At 43.4% G+C, this 23,518-nt stretch overlaps 1 protein-coding gene across 1 annotated transcript in view; it reads left to right on the plus strand.

Moving 5' to 3' along the window:
- The window catches only part of LOC135507826 (guanylate cyclase soluble subunit beta-1-like), a 57,076-nt gene that overhangs the window by 19,381 nt on the left and 14,177 nt on the right, over nucleotides 1-23,518 (plus strand). The window contains exon 10 of the mRNA XM_064927507.1: nucleotides 2,415-2,652. Coding sequence (XP_064783579.1) covers nucleotides 2,415-2,652 — 238 coding nt within the window. The remainder of the gene's footprint in view (nucleotides 1-2,414; nucleotides 2,653-23,518) is intronic.

The following is a 23,518-nucleotide window of genomic DNA, read 5'->3' on the forward strand; positions in this document are numbered from 1 at the left end:
AGATTTCTCACTTCCTGGTGGATTTTTTCTCAGGTTTTTGCCTGCCATATGAGTTATGTTATACTCACAAACATCATTCAAACAGTTTTAGAAACTTCCGTGTGTTTTCTATCCAAATCTACTAATCATATGCATATCCTAGCTTACTCTGGGCACCTTATTCATCCAAGCTACTCAATACTGCCCCCCAGCCCAAATAAGTTAATGCTCCTCCTGTCTGCCTCTCTCCATCTGGCTTGAGCTTTAGGTATAGCAAACTTGCAACATTGTTTCAACTGGGTGCTCACCGTTTCTCACACCAATGAGCTCAGAACAGATACAGCTGTATTTGCTCAAGGGAGGTGTGTTCAGGTAGCCTATTTTATGACGTTTCCTCTGGAGATATGATACACACTGGAAACTATTGAGTGTGAATGACAAACTGGGGGCCTACCTGTCAGGATTTGGCCAGGGTTGTTCCGGGTTTTGGTCACTAGATGCCCCCATTGTGCTTTTTGACCTTATGTTTTTTCCCTTGTTCCCCATTATTATTTTTCTGTCAGGACCCGGTTACGAACCTGGGTCTCCAGAGTGAGAAACAGTCACTTAACCAACTGAGCCACCAATAGTCAGCAGAACCCAGAAGATGAGGCAGACACAGCAGTACTTAAGACGGTGTATTTAATAAAGTAAAAAAGAGAAGTCCTTAAATACAAAAATGGCAAATCCAAAAGGTGGTAGGAATAGCACAAAAAAGCCTCAAGAGAACAGAACACTAGGGCTGGGTGCTAACATACAAACACAGAGCACAGAACTGAGGGAAACTAAGGGTTTAAATACAATCAGGGAAAACGAGGTACAGGTGCAAATAATAATGGGGAACAAGGGAAAAAACATAAGGTCAAAAAGCACAATGGGGGCATCTAGTGACCAAAACCCGGAACAACCCTGGCCAAATCCTGACACTACCACACCTTGTTCAAAGGCACATAAATATTTTGTCTTTCCCATTCTGAATGTCACAAATGCACAATCCATGTCTCAATTATCCTTATTTAACCTGTCTCTTCCCCTTCATCTAGACCAGCTATTCCCAAACTGGGGTACGCGCAATGCCGTACGGCAAATAAAAATGTGATTCACATTTTCAAACAGTCCATTTAGATTTTCTAAATGTTTCACTGCCAAAAATAAAATTAGGCGCTTACATGTCTGACAATGAATGGGCAACATAAACCAAATTGAAACTGATAATCGTGCACGATTTCAACTGAATGATGAGGATGAAGAAGGTGATATTCCTCTGTCCTGCACGCGCACACCTGGAAAAACACTTTGTTACCACTAAAACTTACTAAAACTGTTATTACACTAAGGTTTTTATTCTAAGATAAACTTAGACTACAATTAAGGTGTGGAAATGTTAAGATTATTTTGCTCTTACTGTAGTACTGTAGTCTACTTCTGACCGGTCACGTTGTACAGCACCCGAGTCTATGCAGTGCACACTGCATTGCTACAGATTCTGGTTGAAAACCTGTGTCGGACGAAACAGGGAGACCCATGAGGCGACGGTAGGCTTTTGGTTTCTCTCCCTCTAAAAACAGAAATATTTCTAAATAACAAACAGGCTTTATTTACAAATTAGTAACAATGTCTCACCTCAAGAATGGGCTTTTTCCTCGCTCACTTTAGGTTATTTGAAAACGAAATCTCAAAATATATTTTTTAAACAAGCCATAGAAAGTTGTTTGCAATTTCAGTTTAATCCACCAGAAAGATTGAACAAATATGTTGAACTCAAATATACTAATTAATTAAAAATATCTATTGGAACCTTTACAAGTGGAAAGGGGAAGAAGTGTTATTATTAATCCTGTTTTTCGCAGGCAAACGTTTCTAGGATGGGCTATTAGCAGGACTATATATTGTTCATATTAATCATGGCTCTCAGTGCAAGAGGCATCACTACAGTCCCTGGTTTGAATCCAGGCTGTATCACATCCAACTGAGATTGGGAGTCCCATAGGGTGGCATGTTGTTGTTGTTGTTATTATTATTATATAAAAAGCCACTTACATATTCTCAAAGATCAGATTTGCCCTAATTAAAAATCCCCCTTAGATATTGCATTTAGATTCCTCCAAATGTAATTCATTTCACTGAATATCCTTTTGGGTATTGGTTAGACTACACTCAGTGTTTAAGCCCGTTAGCAGACACTTTTATCCATAATGATTTACAGTCATGCATACATTTACCTATGGATGGCACTTGGAATTGAACCCACAATCCTGGCATTGCAAACACTATCCTCTGCCAACTGAGCCATACAGGACCACACTCAGTATGTTTTGGTGAAAAACATGGGAATAAAAACATCTCCAGAAGACAAAATAATCTATACAAGACGTTTTCTTTTCACTTTTCTTTAGATTGCTCTATTCAGTCCTGCCACCATCAGTGGCCAATGAGTTGCGCCACAAGCGTCCAGTCCCGGCCAAACGCTACGACAATGTGACCATCCTCTTCAGCGGCATTGTGGGATTCAATGCCTTCTGCAGCAAACACGCGTCAGCCGAGGGTGCCATCAAGATAGTCAACCTGCTCAACGACGTCTACACCCGATTTGACATCCTGACTGACTCGAGAAAGAACCCCTACGTGTACAAGGTGTGAAGGGATATTTTGTTTTTCTCTACTCTTATTTACAGATAAAATTAAAACATTGACACGTGCAACAGTCAGATGCACCATTATCACACCTGATACCATGGCATTGTTTGAATACTCCTTTCTGATTGGCTTGAAGGGCATTCTAGAGCATGCATTATTTAAGTAATAATGCCCTCGAAGCCGGTGTTTGGAGGATATATTGGCATGTGCCAATATATCCTCAAACACAGGCTTCGAGGGCATTATCACTTTTACACAACGGGTTAGCAACATAATGAAAATGTTTGAATTATTTGAATAAGTTATTTGATTAATTTATTAATACCACTTCATCCGTCTACAAGATATAGTCCCGACCACAAATCTAGGTTTGCTACCCAAGCCGGCTGCCAGAGATGCAACCCAGTTGTTCAGTCTTTTTGTTCTGTTTATGGACCGACCCAGTCATTAGTTCTAAATGTTCCTTTATCATACTGGCTGGCAACGTTCTTATCCCTTGCTTGCGAGCTAGCCAACTACGGCTAACTTACAGTCACTAACTTACAAACACTGCAGCCAGAATAACAGCAGCAGCGGCATTTGCATTTGTTTAAGTTGTTTTCTAGTGAAATATATTTGGACACATCCATAACAATGAGCTAATGAGGCGTGATTTCACCTGGCATAGAAAATATGCTCTCGTTCAGAGGAGCTGAACAACGAAGCTGGAAAGACTGCAAACTAGCTGCACTTCGTTTAGTTGGACCTTTTTTGAATTGAAATGTCTTTATATATATCCATAAAAATTATGCCAGCTGATTCATGATTTCAACAGGCTGCCTGCCTTTGTCTCGTCCTGACACATTCATTACTATGGGACAGTAGGAGATCGAATTTGAATATTGAAACAATGTTGCAAATGTCGGAGACATATACAACAAGGTTTATACAAATCTCCGCTGTTAAAAACTAAATGTTATTCTAAAAGAAATGTGAGAATGCTTTTTTTAGTGGAGATCAAGTTTATGATGTTGGGGAGGGTGGGTTGAAACAGAATCTTGCATTACTGCTATTGGCCAATAGAAACACATTTAATAACAGATTCACTACATGGAACAACAAACAGTTCCCCAAAAAAACTAAATTAAGTTTGTTGTGAAGTGTCTGTCCTATATCTGAAATAGCAGGAAACTATTTAAAAAAACATTTGACATGCATTTATACCCTTCTTTTAAGCACTAAACCATCCCCATATATGCTACCATATACAGTTGAAATCGGAAGTTTACATACACTTAGGATGGCGTCATTAGCTTGTTTTTCAACCACTCCACACGTTTCTTGTTTTTAATTTTTTAATTTTATTTTATTTCACCTTTATTTAACCAGGTAGGCAAGTTGAGAACAAGTTCTCATTTACAGTTCCGACCTGGGCAAGATAAAGCAAAGCAGTTCGACACATACAACGACACAGAGTTACACATGGAGTAAAACAAACATACAGTCAATAATACAGTAGAAACAAGTCTATATACGATGTGAGCAAATGAGGTGAAATAAGGGAGGTAAAGGCAAAAAAAGGCCATGGTGGCAAAGTAAATACAATATAGCAAGTAAAACACTGGAATGGTAGATTTGCAGTGGAAGAATGTGCAAAGTAGAAATAAAAATAATGGGGTGCAAAGGAGCAAAATAAATAAATAAATTAAATACAGCAGGGAAAGAGGAAGTTGTTTGGGCTAAAATATAGGTGGGCTATGTACAGGTGCAGTAATCTGTGAGCTACTCTGACAGTTGGTGCTTAAAGCTAGTGAGGGAGATAAGTGTTTCCAGTTTCAGAGATTTTTGTAGTTCGTTCCAGTCATTGGCAGCAGAGAACTGGAAGGAGAGGCGGCCAAAGAAAGAATTGGTTTTGGGGATGACCAGAGAGATATACCTGCTGGAGCGCGTGCAACAGGTGGGTGATGCTATGGTGACCAGCGAGCTGAGATAAGGGGGGACTTTACCTAGCAGGGTCTTGTAGATGACATGGAGCCAGTGGGTTTGGCGACGAGTATGAAGCGAGGGTCAGCCAACGAGAGTGTACAGGTCGCAATGGTGGATAGTATATGGGGCTTTGGTGACAAAATGGATGGCACTGTGATAGACTGCATCCAATTTGTTGAGTAGGGTATTGGAGGCTATTTTGTAAATGACATCGCCGAAGTCGAGGATTGGTAGGATGGTCAGTTTTACAAGGGTAGGTTTGGCAGCATGAGTGAAGGATGCTTTGTTGCGAAATAGGAAGCCAATTCTAAATTTAACTTTGGATTGGAGATGTTTGATGTGGGTCTGGAAGGAGAGTTTACAGTCTAACCAAACACCTAGGTATTTGTAGTTGTCCACGTATTCTAAGTCAGAGCCGTCCAGAGTAGTAATGTTGGACAGGCGGGCAGGTGCAGGCAGCGATCGGTTGAAGAGCATGCATTTAGTTTTACTTGTATTTAAGAGCAATTGGAAGCCACGGAAGGAGAGTTGTATTGCATTTAAGCTTGACTGGGGGGTTGTTAACCTCTAGCGTCGAGCAATCCCGTATCCGGGAGCGTAATCATAGCCTCAAGCTTATTACCATAACGCAACGTTTCCTATTCATGAAAATCGCAAATGAAATGAAATAAATATATTCAAACACAAGCTTACCCTTTTGTTAATAACACTGTCATCTCAGATTTTCAAAATATGCTTTTCAACCAAAGCTACACAAGCATTTGTGTAAAAGTATTGATAGCCTAGCATAGCATTAAGCCTAGCATTCAGCAGGCAACATTTTCCCAAAAACAAGAAAAGCATTCAAATAAAATCATTTACCTTTGAAGAACTTTGGATGTTTTCAATGACGAGACTCTTAGTTAGTTAATTTTTTTCCAAAAAGATTATTTGTGTAGACGAAATAGCTCCGTTTTGTTCATCACGTTTGGCTAAGAAAAAGACCGGAAAATGCAGTCACTTACAACGCCAAACTTTTTTCCAAATTAGCTCCATTATATCGACAGAAACATGGCAAACGTTGTTTAGAATCAATCCTCAAGGTGTTTTTCACATATCTATTCGATAATCTATCAGTGGTGGCAGTTGGCTTCTCATCAGAAGCAAACGGAAAAATACTGCAGCTGGAGATTACGCAATAATTGCCACGGAGGACACCAAGCGACCACCTGGTAGATGTAGTCTCTTATGGTCAATCTTCCAATGATATGCCTACAAATACGTCACAATGCTGCAGACACCTTGGGGAAAACGTGGACAACGTAAGCTGACTCCTAGCTCCTTCACAGCCATATAAAAAATGTGGCACTTCCTGATTGGATTTTTATCTGGTTTTTTTCTGTAACATCAGTTCTGTGGCACTCACAGACAATATCTTTGCAGTTTTGGAAACATCAGAGTGTTTTCTTTCCAAAGCTGTCAATTATATGCATAGTCGAGCATCTTTTCGTGACAAAATATCTTGTTTAGAACGGGAACGTTTTTCATCCAAAAATTAAAATAGCACCCCCTATATCCAAGAAGTTAACACAGTGTCCAAAGAAGGGCCAGAAGTATACAGAATGGTGTTGTCTGCGTAGAGGTGGATCAGAGACTTATCAGCAGCAAGAGCGACATCATTGATGTATACAGAGAAGAGAGTCGGTCCAAGAATTGAACCCTGTGGTACCCCCATAGAGACTGCCAGAGGTCCGGATAGCAGACCCTCCGATTTGACACACTGAACTCTTTCAGAGAAGTAGTTGGTGAACCAGGCGAGGCAATCATTTGAGAAACCAAGGCTGTCGAGTCTGCCTATGAGGATGTGGTGAGTCGAAAGCCTTGGCCAGATCAATGAATACGGCTGCACAGTACTGTTTCTTATCGATGGCGGTTAAGATATCGTTTAGGACCTTGAGCGTGGCTGAGGTGCACCCATGACCATCTCTGAAACCAGATTGCATAGCAGAGAGGGTATGGTGAGATTCGAAATGGTTGGTAATCTGTTTGTTGACTTGGTTTTCGAAAACCTTCGAAAGGCAGGGTAGGATAGATATAGGTCTCTAGCAGTTTGGGTCAAGAGTTTCCCCCCCTTTGAAGAGGGGGATGACCGCAGCTGCTTTCCAATCTATGGGAATATCAGATGACAGAAAGAGAGGTTGAACAGGCTAGTAATAGGGGTGGCAACAATTTCGGCAGATCATTTTTTAGAAAGAAAGGGTCCAGATTGTCTAGCCCTGCTGATTTGTAGGGGTCCAGATTTTGCAGCTCTTTCAGAACATCAGCTGACTGGTTTTGGGAGAAGGAGAAATGGGGAAGGCTTGGGCGAGTTGCTGTGGGGGTTGCAGTGCTGTTGCCCGGGGTAGGGGTAGCCAGGTGGAAAGCATGGCCAGCCGTAGAAAAATGCTTATTGAAATTCTCAATTATAGTGGATTTATCAGTGGTGACAGTGTTTCCTATCTTCATTGCAGTGGGCAGCTGGGATGAGGTGTTCTTTTTCTCCATGGGCTTTATAGTGTCCCAGAACGTTTTTGAGTTAGTGTTGCAGGAGACAAATTTCTGCTTGAAAAAGTTAGCCTTGGCTTTTCTAACTGCCTGTGTATAATGGTTTCTAGCTTCCCTGAAAAGCTGCATATCACGGGGGTTGTTCGATGCTATTGCAGAATGCCATAGGATGTTTTTGTGTTGGTTAAGGGCAGTCAGGTCTGGGGAGAACCAAGGGCTATATCTGTTCCTGGTTCTAAATTTCTTGAATGGGGCATGCTTATTTAAGATAGTTAGGAAAGCATTTAAAAAAAAATAACCAAGCATCCTCTACTGACGGGATGAGATCAATATCCTTCCAGTATACCCCGGCCAGGTCAATTAGAAAGGCCTGCTCGCTGAAGTGTTTCAGGGAGCATTTGACAGTGATGAGTGGAGGTCGTTTGACCGCTGACCCATTACGGATGCAGGCAGTGATCGCTGAGATCTTGGTTGAAGACAGCAGAGAAGTATTTAGAGGGCAAGTTGGTTAGGATGATCTATGATCTATGAGGGTGCCCGTGTTTACGGCTTTGGGGAGGTACCTGGTAGGTTCATTGATAATTTGTGTGCGATTGAGGTCATCAAGCTTAGATTATAGGATGGCTGTGGTGTTAAGCATGTTCCTGTTTAGGTCGCCTAGCAGCACAAGCTCTGAAGATAGATGGGGTGAAATCAGTTCACATATGGTGTCCAGAGTATAGCAGGGGGCAGAGGGTTGTCTATAACAGGCGGCAACGTTGATAGACTTGTTTTTAGAGAGTTGGATTTTTAAAAGTAGAGTTCAAATTGTTTGGGTACAGACCTGGATAGTAGGACAGAACTCTGCAGGCTATCTTTGCAGTGGATTGCAACACTGCCCCCTTTGGCAGTTCTATCTTATCTGAAAATGTTGTAGTTTGGGATTAACATTTTTTTTTTGGGTGGTCTTCCTAAGCTAGGATTCAGACACAGCTAGAACATCCGGGTTGGCAGTTAGTTACAGAAGTTACAGAAGTCATCAAAAGAGAGCGCCTGGGGAATAGGAGTGGAGCTAGGCACTGCAGGGCATGGATTCACCTCTACATCACCAGAGGAAAAGAGGAGGAGTAGAATAAGGGTACGGATAAAAGCAATGAGAATTGGTCATCTAGAAGGTCTGGAACAGAGAGTAAAAGGAGGTTACTGGGGGCGATAAAATAGCTTCAAGGTATAATGTACAGACAAAGGTATGGTAGGATGTGAATACAGTGGAGGTAAACCTAGGTAATGAGTGATAATGAGAGGGATATTGTCTCTAGAAACATCATTGAAACCAGGAGATGTCATCGCATGTGTGGGTGGTGGAACTAATAGGTTGGATAAGGTATAGTGAGCAGGACAAGAGCCTCTATAGTGAAATAAGCCAATAAACACTAACCAGAACAGCAATGGACAAGGCATATTGACATTAAGGAGAGGCATGCTTAGTCGAGTGATCAAAAGTGTCCAGTGAGTATGTGAGGTTGGTTGGGGTCACGGCGATTCAGACAGCCATCGGTAGCAAGCTAGCATAGGATGGAGGTCTGTTTTTAGCCACCACGTGCGTTTCCGTCGGTAGGATTAGTGGGGTTCCGTGTGGTAGAGGGGATCAATCCATTTCGCAAAAAAAAAAAAAGATATAGTTATAGAGGCCCAAGAAAAAATAAAATAAAATAAATAATAATAAAATTGTCTGATAGGTCTATACAGATAGCAGCCGATAAGACAGCTAACGATTAGCGGACCGGTTGGGCTCCGCGTTGGCAGTAAAACGTGTCCGGATAGGTGATTGTAGTCCAGGAGTGACTGATGGAACTCTTCAGCCGGCTAGCTCCGGAATAATTGATGTTTGCTTCGGAATGGACGTAAGCCGATAGTCACACGGATAGCAGCTAGCTAGCTGCGAGATCCAGGTATAAATGTCCAGAGCATGCAGTTAAAATCCGGGGACATTGAGAGAAAAATAGGTCCGGTATGGTCCGGTCTGAGCCGCGCCGTACAAAACTGGCGATAGATGTTCGAGCTAAAGGATAGCTGATGACCACAAACCGTGGTTAGCTGAATACTAATGATTAGCCAGTAACGGAGCTAACTAGCTTCTGGCTAGCTTCTGATTAGCTTCTGGTTAGCTTCAGGCTAGCTTCTGGCTAGCTTCTGGCTAGCTTCTGGTTAGCTTCTGGCTAGCTTCTGCTTGTTAACAAACTATAGTTTTGACAAGTCGGTTAGGACGTCTACTTTGTGCATGACACAAGTAATTTTCCCAACAATTCTTTGCAGACAGATATTTTCACTTATGATTCACTTTATCACAATTCCAGTGGGTCATAAGTTTACATACACTAAGTTGACTGTGCCTTTAAACAGCTTGGAAAATTCCAGAAAATAATGTCATGGCTTTAGACGCTTCTGATAGGCTAATTGACATCATTTGATAAATTAACTAATTAATTGACATCATTTGAGTCACAGGTGTACCTGTGGATGTATTTCAAGGCCTACCTCCAAACTCAGTGCCTCCTTGCTTGACATCATGGGAAAATCAAAAGAAATCCGCCAAGAATTGTAGACCTCCACAAGCAATTTCCAAATGCCCGAAGGTAGCGCGTTCATCTGTGCAAACAAAAGTAAGCAAGTATAAACACCATGGGACCAAGCAGCCGTCATACCGCTCAAGAAGAAGACGCATTCTGTCTCCTAGAGATGAATGTACTTTGGTGCGAAAAGTGTAAATCAATACCAGAACAACAGCAAAGGACCCTGTGAAGATTCTGGAGGATACAGGTACAAAAGTATCTATATCCACAGTAAAACGAGTCCTATAACCTGAAAGGCCTCTCAGCAAGGAAGAAGCCACTGCTCCCAAACCGCCATAAAAAAAGCCAGACTACAGTTTGCAACTGCACATGGGCACAAAGATCATACTCTTTGGAGAAATGTCCTCTGGTCTGATGAAATAACAATAGAACTGTCTGGCCATAATGGCCATCGTTATGTTTGGAGGGAAAAGGAGGAGACTTGCAAGCTGAAGAACACCATCCCGAACCATGAAGCACGGGGGTGGCAGCATCATGTTGTGGGGCTGCTTTGCTGCAGGAGGGACTGGTGCATTCAGGAAGTTAAAGTTTAGTCGCAAATGGTTCTTCCAAATGGACAGTGACCCCATGCATACTTCAAAGCTGTGCGAAAATGGCTTAAGGACAACAAAGTCAAGGTATTGGAGTGGCCATCACAAAGCCCTGACCTCAATCCTATAGAACATTTGATGGCAGAACTGAAAAAGTGTGTGCGAGCAAGGAGGCCTACAAACCTGACCCAGTTAAACCAGCTCTGTCAGGAAGAATGGGCCAAAATTCACCCAACTTATTGGGGGAAGCTTGTGGAAGACTACCCAATATGTTTGACCCAAGTTAAACAATTTAAAGGCAATGCTACCAAATACTAATTTGAGTATATGTAAACCTCTGACCCACTGGGAATGTGATGAAAGAAATAGAAGGTGAAATACATCACTCTACTATTAATCTGAAATTTTCACATTCTTAAAATAAAAGTGGTGATCCTAACTGACCTAAAACATTGAATTTTTACTAGGATTAAATGTCAGGAATTGTGAAAAACTGAGTTTAAATGTATTTGGCTACAGTGTATGTAAACATCCGACCTCAACATTTTTTTTACTGGTACCAGGGACCTTCAGATGAGTCTTGTGTGCGTCCTAGAGAACAACATTGTGTTTGAGAGTCTCTGCTTTCCACAGAGGTGTAATTTTATTGTGTAGCCCAAACCATTCAGATGCTACAGACATTTGTGTGAGAATACTGATTTTCGGGATGTCTTATGGTCTGATGAACACTGTCTAGCTCTGTCTCCTTTCACCCCAGATGTGGAAGAGCAATATTGGCAAATGTTGTGGATTGATGCTTAACTCATGCTTAAACAAAATGATTGTGATGGAGTTTTTTTTAATGTTAATTCGATTTTGGCTCAGTGAGGAAATTGTAGGCTAAGGCTTAAATTACTACTAAACAATGTACATTTTTTGAATGTCAAGACTTTACAGGATAAAAGCCAAGCTGTTTGAAAAATGGTATGTTCTATAAACATTTACATTAAAGATATGCTTTCATTATGTAAATCAAGTGAATTTTAAGCTTCAGTTTGTTGCAGAATGGTTGGTTGAGATTAATCGGAATCTCATCTAAATCTGTGGTATACAGTATTACATCAACTAAAAAGGGCAATCTGCAGTTCTGCATTCATTTTTTAGATTGTATTAAATGGTATATACACCCATTGATTCTTGAAGAATTTAACTTACAGATTCATCTGTCGTACCCCATTAGAATCCAAAATATAAGCTTGTTTTTACTCCTTTGTTTACAAACAATGTAAATGTGGGAAAAATACTGTATAGCGTTAAAACATGGTTAAAACTATAATGTTGCTATAATGGATAGTCAATCCTTGTATCCATAGCCCTGTCCATGAGTTTGAAAGTGGTTGCATTTCTCCATCCCCACCCCTTGCTCCTTTAATAGATAATCAATTCAAACTTTTTTGAATGTCGTATTGTCACAAGTGTGATGCACTGTAGAATTGATTAATTTGGATGTTTCTCTATTCAATCGACTCACTGGGTAAACTTGTTATCGAGCAAGAATTCATATTCATTATCACTGGGGCACTTTAGGCTTTCAGACAAGAATGCACTTTAAGAAGTCAAACAAACCTTACTACATCCAAGGGAAGGACTTCAGCACTGGGTCACCAAAATAAGTCAAATGTACACTACCATCCTGAATGACTAGGTGGTCCAAGTTGTTAACTGGCTCCGAAGAGCCGTGATTGTCTATAAACTGGCATAAGTGTTTAAGTAGAGATGTTTCAACTGCAGGGCATTTGTTAAAATAACTGCCATCATCATGGTCCGCTCCTGAAGGGTTCTGAGTTGGGCTAGATGAGGCCAAAAGGGTAGTGTCTTAAAGAAATACTACTGCAAATTGCACTATCATGACAATTTTTGCTCTGTACTTGTAGTATCTTAAGAGGCTTCTTAGATTGACGCCGGACATGTAAGTACGTTTTAGTATTTAATGGTAACTTAGAATAACATTCCCTAATACACCTGGCGTAAGCTGCCGGGGGTTCTCTCAAGCATGGTTATATGGCAGACAGAAAACCCCCAATACTGCCAACTATTGGTAAACAATTATACCAGGTTACTACATTCCACTCTTTAAAGCTAATAACACAATCCTTTCTGAGCTAAAGCTGCCAATTTTCTCATAACAAATCACATGCTTTTTTTTACATGTTTTCCCGAACATGATCTCACTTAGGATCTGAATTTCTGAGTTTGGCTCTGTCATGTTTCTATTTTTGTTTCCATTGCTTTTTGTTGTATTTTCACTTTTAGGTCTGGCCTGGTGAGATAAAAGGTTGACCTTAACCTCCTTGACATCAGCATTTTTGCAGGTGACAACCCAGTTGTAGCTTGAGTGATCCTGTAGCTAAACACTAATCTTGACACCTTTCAATGCTGCCCCCTTGCATCTTCCTCATCCCCTCCTTCAAGGTCTGAAACGCACATTCTGCTAATCCGTTTGAAGATGGGTGAAAAGGGCTGACGTTACCTGCTGAATTCCATTTTGTTTCATGAAACAGTGCTTGTGAATCAAGTAGCATTGTCGCTAACCAACACGAGGCAATCCCATGACACTGAAGCTTTGTCTCAACTTCTCAACCGTAGCCTGTGATGTCGACGTGTTCATGGGGTAGACATCCATCCACTTTGATTCTTATTCAATCAGCACAAGAAACATTTTTTCTAGGAAAGGTCCAGCGTAGTCCACATTTTCCCGGCCATTTCCATGGATGTGATGGCGTAGTGGAGGGGGGTGACTTCCTGTTACTCTGACAATCTGCACACAGGCTACCCTCATTTACCACATCCTGGACCATCTTTGGCCACCAGACGTAGGACCTCGATAGGCCTTTCATTCTCAACATACCTGAAAGCGACTGGTGCAACAACTTTAGTAGCATACCCCACTCTTGTGGTGGGATAACTATTCTTGAAGCCCACAGAACACACCCATCTCAAATACTCAAGGCCAAGCGGCGAGCGTAGTAAGGCATGATCTGAGGCTCTGTCACGTTAGGCCATCCTTTCAGAATAAATTCATGCACTTGTGATAACTTCACATCCTTTGAAGTCCATTTCCTGATTTGTGCTGTGTTCACGGTTGGATCTTCTAACACGTTGATCATCAAGACTTGGTCATTTTCTCCTTCCTGAGCGACGCTTTCTGGAATAGGCAGCCTACTCAGAGCATCAGCATTCCCATGGTATCTACTTGGCTTGTAAATTATTCTGTACTCGTAGGCCCTGAGCCACACAGCCCAATGTTGAACTCTTGGAGAGACCATTTGTGGTACTGGCTTTTGTTCATGGAACAGAGAGATCACAATAGTGAATGTTGTTCCGTATAAGGACTTGTGGGATCTCTGTATTCTAAATATGACAGCCAGTCCTTCCTTGTCCAGTTGGGAGTATTTTTTCTCCGCTGGCGACAATGTTATTGACATGAACCTGATTGGTGCAGAGAAACCTTTCTCCATCCAGTGTGATAGCGCCACACCCACACCATACAATGAGTCGTCGCACGATAAGATCTCTGTCTGCTGAGTAGTGCACAGGCACTTCTGCTGATTGCAGTAACACCTTTGACTTTGCAAAAGATTCTTCCTGTATTTCTGACCATTTCCAGGCCACATCCTTCCATAACAGTTGATTCAGTGGAGCTATAGATGGTAGAGAGATTAGGGAGGAAGCGATTGTAATAGTTCAGTAAGCCTAGATAGGCTTTCAGCTCTGTAACGCTTGTCGGAGCTGGAGCTTCCATGACAGCCCTCACTTTAGCTTTGACTGTGTGTAACCCCTTGGCATCCACCTTGTGACCCAGGTACTGCACTTCATCAGCTGACAGTGTACACTTGCTCCTCTTCAGCCGGAGAACAGCCTCCTCCATCCTCAAAACTTCACCCAAGTTACTGAGATGCTCTTCCTATGTGACAAGAATGTTGAGGTACACTGCTACCATGGGTATCTCCTGCAGAACTCCCTCCATGGTTCTTGGGAAGATAGCTGGTGCGGAAGCCCCCCCCCCCAAAAAAGGTAAATGTTTATAGGTGAACATCCCTCTGTGGGTGTTTATGGTGACACTTCATCCATTAGCACTTGCTGATATGTGTGACTCGTGTCCAGTTGTGAACTGTTGCCCTCCGGTTAACATTGAAAGCAAATCCTCCACTTTGGGTATAGGTTACTGCTCCAGTGATCACAGCATAATCTGATTGAATCTGATTGGTTTGAGTATGGGAACAACTGGTGCTGCCCACGCAGAAATTTACAGGAATACTTATATCCTCTGCTAAGTGTCTCTCAATTTCCATATCCATTTTAGGCTTCATGGCATATGGAACTGATCTTGGCCTATAGAATCTGGGAGTAGCATCTGCAGCAACATGAATGGTAGCTTGGACAACTTTCAATATCCATAGCTCTTCTTTGAAAACACACTCATGATTTGAAAGCACCTGAAGCAGTGTCAATGTCTCTGTGGTGACATGTTTTATTTCATCCCAGTTCAATTGTATTTCCTCCAACCACTCTCACTAATTAGCTGGAGCCAGTACCTTCCACTAGTAAGAGGCAGACTTTTCTTTTGTCCATTATATTCCACTCGAACATCAGCAATCACAGTGGTCATCTCTCCTGTGTACGTTTTGAGTTTAACGGGGGGTCTCTCGGTTTACACAGAATCCAAACTGGCCGTGCGCGTGCACCATCGTGCGCAAATGTATTTTGTCCCCCTACACCAAACGCGATCACGACACGCAGTTTAAAATATCAAAACAAACTCTGAACTAATGACAGGTCGAAATGACAGCTCGAAATGCATTAAACATGTATGGCAATTTAGCTAGTTAGTTTGCACTTGCTAGCTATTTTGGCCTATTTGGCTAGCTTGCTGTTGCTAGCTAATTTGTCCTGGGATATAAACATTGAGTTGTTATTTTAACTGAAATGAACAAGGTCCTCTACTCCGACAATTAATCCACACATAAAACGGCCAACCAAATCGTTTCCAGTCATCTCTCGTCCTTCCAGGCCTTTTCATATTTTAACTTATATGGTGATTGCCATCTACACTTTAATAGTATTACCACTACAACCGGCAAAACAGTTTGTCTTTCAATCACCACGTGGGTATAACCAATGAGGAGATGGCACGTGGGTACCTGCTTCTATAAACCAATGAGGAGATGGGATAGACAGGACTTGCAGCACGATCTGTGACACAAATCGAACTGACTTCTATTTTAACGCTTGGCAACGCAAATGCTCGTTGGCGCGCACGAGCAGTGTGGGTTAAAATTAAATAACATGTATGTTTAAATTTATTTTGCAAAACTCATGCATGTGACTCGAGTAGTGGAGTCAGCCTGTAATGCACCTAGAGTAAACTACCTGAGGCTTTCTCAAGCATGGTTATATATGATAGTGGAAAGCAAACCCCCGTCTTGAGTCAATGCTGCCATCTATTGGTAAACATAAATATACCAGGTTACTACAGTACTGAAAGGGCTTCATCTTGACAACTTGACTATTGACATACACACCTGAGGATTGCATTAACAGTGGACTCACTAAAATATTACAATAATGAGTGTAATATTATTTTAAGCACCTCACATTCCTTTAACACAAATACCCACTAACATACTGTTTGCCAAAATAACGAAACACCAACATAAAGTATTTTAATAGGGTGTTGGGCCGCCACGAGTTGCCAAACAGCTTCAATGCACTTTGGCATAGATTATATAAGTGTCTGGAATTCTATTGGGGGATGCGACACTATTCTTCCATGAGAAATTCCATGATTTGATGGTGGTGGAAAACGCTGTCTCAGGCACCACTCCAGAATCTCCCATAAATGGTTTATTGGTTTGAGAGATATATACAGTGCCTTCAGAAAGTATTCACACCCCTTAACTTTTTCCACACTTTGTTGTTTTACAGCCTGAATTTGAATTGGATTGGATTTAGATGTTTTTGTCACTGGCCTGCACGCAATACCCCATAATGTCAAGGTGAAATTATGTTTTTTGAACTTTTTACAAATTAATTAAAAATGAAAAGCTGAAATGTCTTGCATCAATAAGTATTCAACTCATTTGTAAAGGCAAGCCTAAATAAGTTCAGGAGTAAACATTTACTGAGCTAGTCACATAAGTTGCATGGACTCACTAAGTGTGCAATAATAGTGTTTAACATGATTTTTTCCCAGACATACAATTATCTGTAAGGTCCCTCAGTCGAGGGCCTCTCAATGCCTCTCAAAGAAGGGGACCTATTGGTAGATGGGTAAAACATAAATCAGACATTGAATATTCCTTTGAGCATGGTGAAGTTATTAATTATACATTACATTATTAATTATACATTAGATGGTGTATCAATACACCCAGTCTACAAAAATACACACGTCCTTCCTAACCTCGCTGGTATTTCACAATGACGCCAATGGTTATTTTAAAACAGTTAGAGATTAATGATTGTGGTTTGAGAACTGAGGATGGATCAACAGCATTGTAGTTACCTCACAGTACTAACCTAAATGACAGAGTGAAAAGAAGGAAGCCTGTACAGAATAAAAAATATTCCAATATATGCATCCTGTTTGCAACAAGGCACTTAAGTAGTACTTCTAAAAATGTGGCAAAGAAATGAACTTTTTGTCCTGAATACAGAGTGGTTATCTTTGGTGCAAATCCGGCACAACACATCACTGTGTACCAGTCTTTATATTTTCAAGCATGGTGGTGGCTGCATCATGTTATGGGTATCCTTGTCATTGTCTGCCATGTTCTACCAACTGAACCCATTCCAAAGACTAGCACAGTTCTGAGATCAGATAGTTCTAGTTCCTCAATGTTTATTATTGAGTTACATGAACTTGAAATAGTCTATCCGACTCTCATTCCATTGCTTACGGCCATACCAGCCTGAATAAGGACTGGGCAGTTTTTCATGATAAACAATAAATGGAATGGAGCTGAACACAGGCAAAATCACTCTCCTTCTTGGTCAAATAGACATTACACAGCCTGGAGGTGTGTTGGGTCATTGTCCTGTTGAAAACAAATGATAGTCCCATTAAGCGCAAATGATGGTTAAGTGTGCCTTGAATTCTAAATAAATCACAGACCAGTGTCACCAGCAAAGCAACCCCACACATCACACTTGCTCCTTGCTTCACGGTGGAAACCACAGATGCGGAGATCATCCGTTCACCTACTCTGCATCTCACACAGACTCTGCGTCTCACTCAGATACGGCGGATGGAACCAAACGTTTTACATTTGGACTCATCAGACCAAAGGACAGATTTCCACTGGTCTAATGTCCACAGCTTGTGTTTCTTGGCCCAAGCAAGTCTCTTCTTCTTATTGGTGCCCTTTTAGTAGTGGTTTCTTGGCAGCAATTCGACCATTAAGGCCTGATTCACGTGGTCTCCTCTGAATAGTTGATGTTGATAAGAGTCTGTTACTTGAACTCTGTGACGCATTTATTTGGGCTGCAATCTGAGGCTGGTAACTCTAATGAACTCATCATCTGCAGCAGAGGTAACTCCGGGTCTTCCTTTCCTGTGGCAGTCCTCTTGAGAGCCAGTTTCATCAGAGAGCTTGATGGTTTTTGCGACTGCACTTGAAGAAACTTTCAAAGTTCTTGACATTTTCCGTATTGACTGACCTTCATGTCTTAAAGCAATGATGGCCTGTCGTTTCTCTTTGCTTATTTGAGCTTTTCTTGCTATAATATGGACTTGGTCTTTTACCAAAAAGGGCTATCTTCTGTATACCACCCCTACCTTGTCACAACACAACTGATTGGCTCAAACACATTAAGAAGGAATGAAATTCCACAAATGAACTTTTAACAAGGCACACCTGTTCATTGAAATGCATTCCAGGTGACTACTGGAATGAAGCTGGTTGAGAGAATGCCAAGAGTGTGCAACGCTGTCATCAAGGCAAAGGGTGGCTATTTGAAGAATCTCAAATATAAAATATATTTGGATTTGTTTAACACTTTTTAGGGTTATTACATGATTTCATAGAAAATAGTAAAAAATACAGAATAACACTGGAAGGAGTAGGTGTGTCCAAATTTTTGACTGGTACAGTATGTATGTATGTATGTATGTATGTATGTATGTATGTATGTATGTATGTATGTATGTACACACAGTGCATTCAGAAAGTATTCAGACCCCTTTTTTTACACATTTTGCAATGTTAGCCATAATAGGTGCATCCTGTTATCATTGATCATCCTTGAGATGTTTCTCAAACTTGGAGTGGAGTCCACCTGTGGTAAATTCAAATGGTTGGACATGATTTGGAAAGACACACACACCTGTCTATATCAAATCAAATCAAATGTATTTATATAGCCCTTCGTACATCAGCTGATATCTCAAAGTGCTGTACAGAAACCCAGCCTAAAACCCCAAACAGCAAGCAATGCAGGTGTAGAAGCACAGTGGCTAGGAAAAACTCCCGAGAAAGGCCAAAACCTAGGAAGAAACCTAGAGAGGAACCAGGCTATGTGGGGTGGCCAGTCCTCTTCTGGCTGTGCCGGGTGGTGATTATAACAGAACATGGCGAAGATGTTGAAATGTTCATAAATTACCAGCATGGTCCAATAATAATAAGGCAGAACAGTTGAAACTGGAGCAGCAGCACGGCCAGGTGGACTGGGGACAGCAAGGAGTCATCATGTCAGGTAGTCCTGAGGCATGGTCCGAGGGCTCAGGTCCTCCGAGAGAGAGAAAGAAAGAGAGAAAGAAAGAATTAGAGGGAACTCACTTAAATTCACACAGGACACCAAATAGGACAGGAGAAGTACTCCAAATATAACAAACTGACCCTAGCCCCCCGACACATAAACTACTGCAGCATAAATACTGGAGGCTGAGACAGGAGGGGTCAGGAGACACTGTGGCCCCGTCCGAGGACACCCCCGGACAGGGCCAATCAGGAAGGATATAACCCCACCCACTTTGCCAATTCACAGCCCCCACAGCAATAGACGGATATCTTCAACCACCAACTTACCATCCTGAGACAAGGCTGGGTATTGCCCACAAAAATCTCCGCCACGGCACAACCCAAGGGGGGGGGGGGGCAACCCAGACAGGATGATCACATCAGTGACTCAACCCACTCAGGTGAAGCACCCCTCCCAGGGACGGTATGAGACAGCCCCAGTAAGCCAGTGACTCAGCCCCTGTAATAGGGTTAGAGTCAGAGAATCCCAGTGGAAAGAGGGGAACCAGCCAGGCAGAGACAGCAAGGGTGGTTCGTTGCTCCAGAGCCTTTACGTTCACCTTCCCACTCCTGGGCCAGACTACACTCAATCATATGACCCACTGAAGAGATGAGTCTTCAGTAAAGACTTAAAGGTAGGGAGGTGACCGGGAGGTGACCAAGAACCCTTTAGTCACTCTGAAAGAGCTGGAGGAACTGTAACGGGAAACATAACCTCCTCTCATCCGTCCAACTCCCGTCTGCTCATTCTAGTCACCCTTTGCTGGGACAACCACAAGCTTCACCTTCAAGCCTTGGTAGACTCTGGAGCCGCAGGTAACTTCATGGATGGTGTCTGGGCGAAGGAGAATGGCGTTCCCTCTGAACCTCTAAGTGACCCCATGAGGGTTACTACATTGGATGGAAGCCCTTTGGGATCTGGACTTGTCACTCATGTCACTACCTCCTTGCGACTTTCAGTTTCACAACACCAGGAATTGATGAACTTTCATTTGATCTCCTGTTCCGAGTTCCCTCTCGTCCTTGGATACCCCTGGCTTCACAGCCATAACCCTCACATCGACTGGTCTGTGGGCACTATCAAGCAGTGGGGTCCTACGTGCCAAGCTACTTGTATTTTCCCGAATTCCCCGAGTTCTACTCCCGAGTCTTTAGAATCCATCGACCTGACCCGAGTTCCCGAGTGTTACCATGACCTCAAACTGGTGTTTAGCAAACAGAGGGCCACCATGCTACCAACCCATAGACCTTATGATTGCCCCATCGACCTGTTTCCGGGCACTTGCCCCCCCAGGGGTCGGATCTTTTCCCTATCTCCACCCGAACGAGCTGCTATGGATACCTACATCAAGGACGCTCTGGAAGCAGGCCTCATGCGTCCATCCACCTCCCCGGCGGGAGCAGGGTTTTTCTTTGTGGCCAAGAAAGACGGTGGATTACGTCCCTGCATCGACTACCGGGGACTCAATGCCATAACCGTCCGTAACCGTTACCCGCTACCCCTTATGGCCACAGCCTTCGAGCTGCTCCAGGAAGCAGTTGTTTTCACTAAGCTTGACCTGCCGAACGCATACCATCTTGTGCGGATCAGACCTGGTGACGAGTGGAAGACCGCTTTCAACACGCCTACTGGTCACTATGAATACTTGGTGATGCCCTTCGGCCTGACCAACGCCCCAGCGGTGTTCCAAGCACTCATAAACGATGTGCTTAGGGATATGCTTAACATATTTGTTTTCGTTTACTTGGATGACATCCTCATCTTTTCGAGCTCCCTTCAAGAACACACAAAGCATGTCAGACGAGTACTCAAACGCCTCCTAGACAGCCATCTGTACGTTAAGCCGGAAAAATGTGAATTCCATTCATCCCGAGTACAATTCCTGGGATTTGTAGTGGAACCTGTTCGAGTCCAAATGGACCCCAGGAAGTTAGGGGCGGTAGCGGATTGGCCCACTCCCAAATCCATTAAGGAAGTTCAGCGTTTCCTGGGCTTCACAAACTTTTACCGCAAGTTCATCAAGAACTTCAGCTTGGTGGCAGCCCCTCTCTCAGCTTTAACCAAGGGTGGCAATGCAAGGTTTTTGTGGGGAAGAGAAGCTGAGACGGCCTTCCAAGGACTCAAGCAGCGCGTCCTCTCTGCTCCCATCCTGATACTACCGACTACGGATGAACCGTTTGTGGTGGAGGTAGACGCATCAGAGGTTGGTGTTGGAGCTGTCCTGTCTCAGAGGGGTGAAGACAAGAAGCTTCATCCGTGCGCTTTCTTCTCACACCGGCTGAGAGGAACTACGATGTGGGGGATCGTGAACTCCTAGCGGTTAAGATGGCATTGAAGGAATGGAGACACTGGCTCGAGGGGGCTTCTCACCCGTTTCAAGTGCTTACGGACCACAAAAATCTGGAGTATACCCAGCAGGCGAAGCGGTTGAACTCTAGACAAGCTAGATGGTCTCTCTTCTTCAGTCGATTCCAGTTTATCCTCACCTATCGGCCCGGGTCGAAGAATCTCAAATCGGATGCCCTGTCCCGAGTCTACGCTCCTGCCATTCGAGATGACACGGACATGCCTGTCCTTCCTGCTGCTAAGATCGTCGCTCCGATCTCGTGGCAAGTTGAGGATACCGTGAGACGAGCTCAAGCTATCGAACCGGACCCGAAAGGAGGTCCTGCCAATCGGTTGTTTGTCCCCAAGGCAGTGAGGACTCAGGTCCTTCTGTGGGGGCACTCCTCTCGCCTCACCTGTCAACCGGGCGTAGGTCGCACCTTGGAGTTCATCCAGCGTAAGTTCTGGTGGCCTACCATAAGAGAAGACGTTGCCACTTTCGTCAATGCCTGCTCCGTTTGCTGCCAGGGCAAATCTTCTCACCTCCGCCCTCAAGGACTCCTTCACCCTTTACCTGTTCCCCACAGACCCTGGTCCCATATCTCATTGGACTTTATTACTGGCCTTCCTCCATCCCATGGCAATACTACTATCCTAGTCATAATCGACAGGTTTTCAAAGGCGGCCAGGTTCGTCCCTCTGACTAAGTTACCTTCTGCCAAGGAAACGGCTGAGTTGGTAATTAATCATGTGTTTCGAGTCTTCGGCATTCCTCAAGATATGGTTTCTGACAGAGGTCCCCAGTTCGCCTCAAGGTTTTGGAAGGCCTTCTGCCAACTCATGGGAGCTTCTGCCAGTCTATCTTCAGGGTACCATCCGGTGTCCAACGGCCAAACAGAGAGGATGAATCAAGAGCTGGAAACCACCCTCCGATGTATGACTCGTAACAACCCGTCCACATGGTCGTCCTTTATTGTTTGGGCTGAATACGCGCACAACACCTTGCGCTCCTCCTCCACTGGTATGTCCCCGCACGAGTGTCAGTTTGGCTATGCCCCTCCATTGTTCCCGGACCAGGAGGCAGAAGTCAGAGTGCCTTTTCAGCCTTGAAGTTCGTCAGACGCTGTCGGCTTATGTGGAGGAAGACCCGTCTTAATCTTATGCGTTCCTCACAGAGGTACCAACAACAAGCCAACAGACGTCGCCGTCCCGGGCCTACCCTGCGCCCCGGCCAGAGAGTCTGGCTCTCCACAAGAGACTTACCACTACGGGTGGAGTCTCGCAAGCTGTCCCAAAGATACATCGGTCCCTTTAAGGTTGCCAGGAGAGATAACCCAGTTTCTTATCGCCTACACTTACCCAGATCCCTTAAGATTAATCCCACGTTTCACATTTCCTTTTTAAAACCTGTTGTTTTTTCTCCCCTTGTCCCGGCAGACAGACCTCCGCCTCGTGTCATTGGAGGCCAGCCGGCTTATACCGTCCATCGGATACTGGATTCCCGCCGGGTGCAGCGGTCCTGGCAGTATCTGGTGGACTGGGAAGGCTACGGTCCCGAGGAGCGCTCCTGGGTTCCTGCCAAAGACATCCTGGACCCTGACCTCATTCGTCAGTTCAGGGCCCTCCATCCCGAGAGGGCTGGTACGAACGTCAGGAGCCGTTCCTGGGGGGGGGATTCTGTCAGGATTTGGCCAGGGTTGTTCCGGTTTTTGGTCACTAGATGCCCCCATTGTGCTTTTTGACCTTTTGCTTTCCCTTGATCCCCATTATTATTTGCACCTGTGCCTCGTTTACCCTGATTGTATTTAAACCCTTAGTTTCCCTCAGTTCTTTGCTCTGTGTTTGTATGTTAGCACCCAGCCCTAGTATTCTGTGTACTCTTGTTGATCCCGGTGGACGCTCTTGTGGAATTCTGTTTTTTGTTCTTGTTTATTTATTTTTGAGTATCTTTTGAGGCTTTTATGCTTTACCTACCACCTTGTGGATTTACCTTTTTGTCTTGGAGGATTACCTTGTGGATTACCTTGTTCTTGTGGAATTCCTTTTGGGGTTGTGGAGTTACATGTTTTCCTGAAGGACTTCACTTTTTACTTTATTAAATACACCGTCTCAAGTACTGCTGTGTCTGCC

The sequence above is a fragment of the Oncorhynchus masou genome, chromosome 21 (genome assembly GCF_036934945.1).
Source record: "Oncorhynchus masou masou isolate Uvic2021 chromosome 21, UVic_Omas_1.1, whole genome shotgun sequence".
Lineage (NCBI taxonomy): Eukaryota > Metazoa > Chordata > Actinopteri > Salmoniformes > Salmonidae > Oncorhynchus > Oncorhynchus masou.